General features: G+C 53.7%; 1 protein-coding gene across 1 annotated transcript in view; it reads left to right on the top strand.

Moving 5' to 3' along the window:
- Nucleotides 1-2773, top strand: part of MYBPC2 (myosin binding protein C, fast type) — a 50457-nt gene that overhangs the window by 24045 nt on the left and 23639 nt on the right. The window contains exons 12-13 of the mRNA XM_011946504.1: nt 2149-2255; nt 2598-2656. Coding sequence (XP_011801894.1) covers nt 2149-2255; nt 2598-2656 — 166 coding nt within the window. The remainder of the gene's footprint in view (nt 1-2148; nt 2256-2597; nt 2657-2773) is intronic.

Here is a 2773-nt window from a genome sequence, read left to right as displayed (position 1 = left end):
CACCCGCCTCAGCCTCTCAAAGTGCTGGGATTACAGGCATGAGTCACCACGCCTGGACATTTTCTTTTCTTTTTTTCTTTCTTTTCTTTTTTCTTTTTTTTTTTTTTGAGACAGAGTCTTGCACGACAACCTCCAACTCCAAGGTTCAAGCGATTCTCCTGCTTCAGGCTCCTGACTAGCTGACACTACAGGTGCACACTACCATGCTAATTTTTGCATTTTTAGTCAAGACGGGGTTTTGCCATGTTGGCCAGTCTGGTTTCTAACTCTTGACTTCAGGTGATCCACTCACCTCGGCCTCCCAAAGTGCTGGGATTACAAGTGTGAGCCACCACTCCTGTCCCGTCTCCAAACTTAGAGGTTTAAAAGGATGAGGATTGGGCTCGTTGCAGTGACTCATACCTGCAATCTTGGCACTTTGGGAGGCCAAGGCAGGAGGACTTCTTGAGCCCAGCAGTTCGAGACGAGTCTGGGCAACATAGTGAAACCCTCTTTCTAAATAAATAAATAAATTAGGATTCATTTCATCTTGAGCCTGCAGGTTGGCTGGGGGCTGGCTTGATCCAGGATGGCCTCATTCTTACCTCTGTGGTGGCAGGACCTAGGCTCTGCTGACTTTGCGTGGGTGCTGTCAGGACCTCAGCTGGGACAGTTGGGCACCCAGCATGCTGCTCCCTATGGCACCCCCCCTCCTCCAGTGAGCTCAGCCTAGCACATTCATGTGGCAGAGGCAGAGGTCCTGAGAGAGCATGGAAGCAAATAAGACCTTTGTGGCCCAGGCTGGAAACTGGTCCAATGCCACTTCCGCCATAGTCTGTTGGGCAAGGAAAGTCCCAGGTCGGCTCTGAGTCAAGGGCTGGGAAGCAGATTCCACCACTTGATGGGGATGCTGCAAGGCCGCATTGCAAGGGCATGGACACGGGCAGAGAAAAGTCTCTGGCCGTATCTGCTAACAGTCCACACGGGCGCCAGCTCAGAAAACAAGAAGCTGGAATTCAACAGGTGGCACGTGGACACCTAAGACAAACACCTGGTTACCTGCAGAATGCATGATAATCTCCATGACGCCCGGAGAGCATCGTGCCGCCCAGGGCTTCCTGGCAATAGCTCTTAGTGGGAGGCAGGCGTTCCCTGTGTTCTGTGTAGGGAACCATGCCGGCCGGTGGTCTCAATAATGATGATAATGGCCGGGCGCGGTGGCTCACACCTATAATCCTAGTACTTTGGGAGACCGATTACTTTGGGAGGTGGATCACTTGAGGTCAGGAGTTTGAGACCAGCCTGGCCAACATGGTGAAATCCCCATCTCTACGAAAAACACAAAAATTAGCTGGGTGTTGTGTTACACGCCCATAGTTCCAGCTACTCGGGAGGCTGGGGTGGGAAAATCATTTGAACCCAGGAGGTGGAGGTTGCAGTGAGCCAAGATCATGCCATTGCACTCCAGCCTAGGTGACAGAGTGAGACTCCGTCTCAAACAAACAAACAAACAACAACGACACATAATGATGATAACACGTCCTGACGCTTATAGGGCACTGACTATGTGCCAGGTACTTTTCTAGGTGCAGTTTTTTTTTTGTTTTTTTTTTTTTGAGACAGGGTCTCAACGTGTCACACAGCCTGGAGTGCAGTGGTGCAATCACGACTCACTGCAGCCTTGACCTGGGCTGGAGCAATTCTCCCACCGCAGCCTCCCTAAGTGCTGAGATTACAGGCATGAGCCACCATGCCCGGCCAAAGAACAGTATTTATTTATTTATTTATTTATTTTCCGTAGAGACAGGGTCTCCCTGTGTTGCCCTGGCTGGTCTCGAACTCCTGGGCTCAAGCAATTCTTGATCCTCAGCCTCCCAAAGTGCTGGGATGTGAGCCACTGCACCTTTTTCGATGCTTTACAACAACCTTCATGTAGATTGGTATCGTTACCCCTATTTTATAGATAAAGAAACAGAGGCACAGAGAGGTTAAGTAACTTGCCCAAGGTCACACGGCTACTGATTTGAACATAGGCCACAGCATTCCAAAGCCCTGGATAAGAATGCAGGCATGTGAATTGCACTGAGGGAAGCTGATGAGACGGTGTAGTCCCATAGTGGTCCCCATTGCAATCTGGCCCGAACCCTACCCTGCTCCCCCACCCCTTAGGTTCCACAAGCTGGTGATCGATGACGTCCGCCCAGAGGATGAGGGAGACTACACGTTCGTGCCTGACGGCTACGCCCTGTCGCTCTCAGCCAAGCTCAACTTCCTGGGTGAGGGTGCCCCTTCCTCCTTCCCTGGGGGCTATAGGATCCACCTTCCCAGACCCAGGGCCCGGGATGTCCCCCTCCAGGATTAAGGTTCCCTGAGTGCGAATGAGGACGACAGTAAGCCTGTCCCGCTCATGGCCGGAGTCAGAGGATGGAGGGAGAGCACTGAACTCACCGCCGCCTGCCGCCTGGGAGGAGGGGTGGCTCGTGGGCCTGAACCTGTCCCCAGCACCCCAGTTCCCAGGGAGACTGCCAGACCCCGCCCCCTCTTCCTCTGGGCTGTGAAGGTGGGGTGAGGAGCCTGCTGGGTTTAGACCTAACCGTCCACTCTTCTTTGTCTTCCAGAAATCAAGGTGGAGTACGTTCCCAAGCAAGGTGAGCATCACAGGCTGCGCTGGGAGCGGGTCCGAGGGAGGAGGGGCGGGTCTGAGGGAGGAGGGGAATGGCCGAGGGAGGATAGGCGGGGCGAGGACGGATGGGCGGGAAGCAGAAGGATGGGTGGGGCGAGGAAGGAGGGGCGG

Source organism: Colobus angolensis, unplaced genomic scaffold (assembly GCF_000951035.1).
Source record: "Colobus angolensis palliatus isolate OR3802 unplaced genomic scaffold, Cang.pa_1.0 Scaffold25, whole genome shotgun sequence".
Lineage (NCBI taxonomy): Eukaryota > Metazoa > Chordata > Mammalia > Primates > Cercopithecidae > Colobus > Colobus angolensis.
This window is presented reverse-complemented; position numbering and strand designations above follow the sequence as displayed.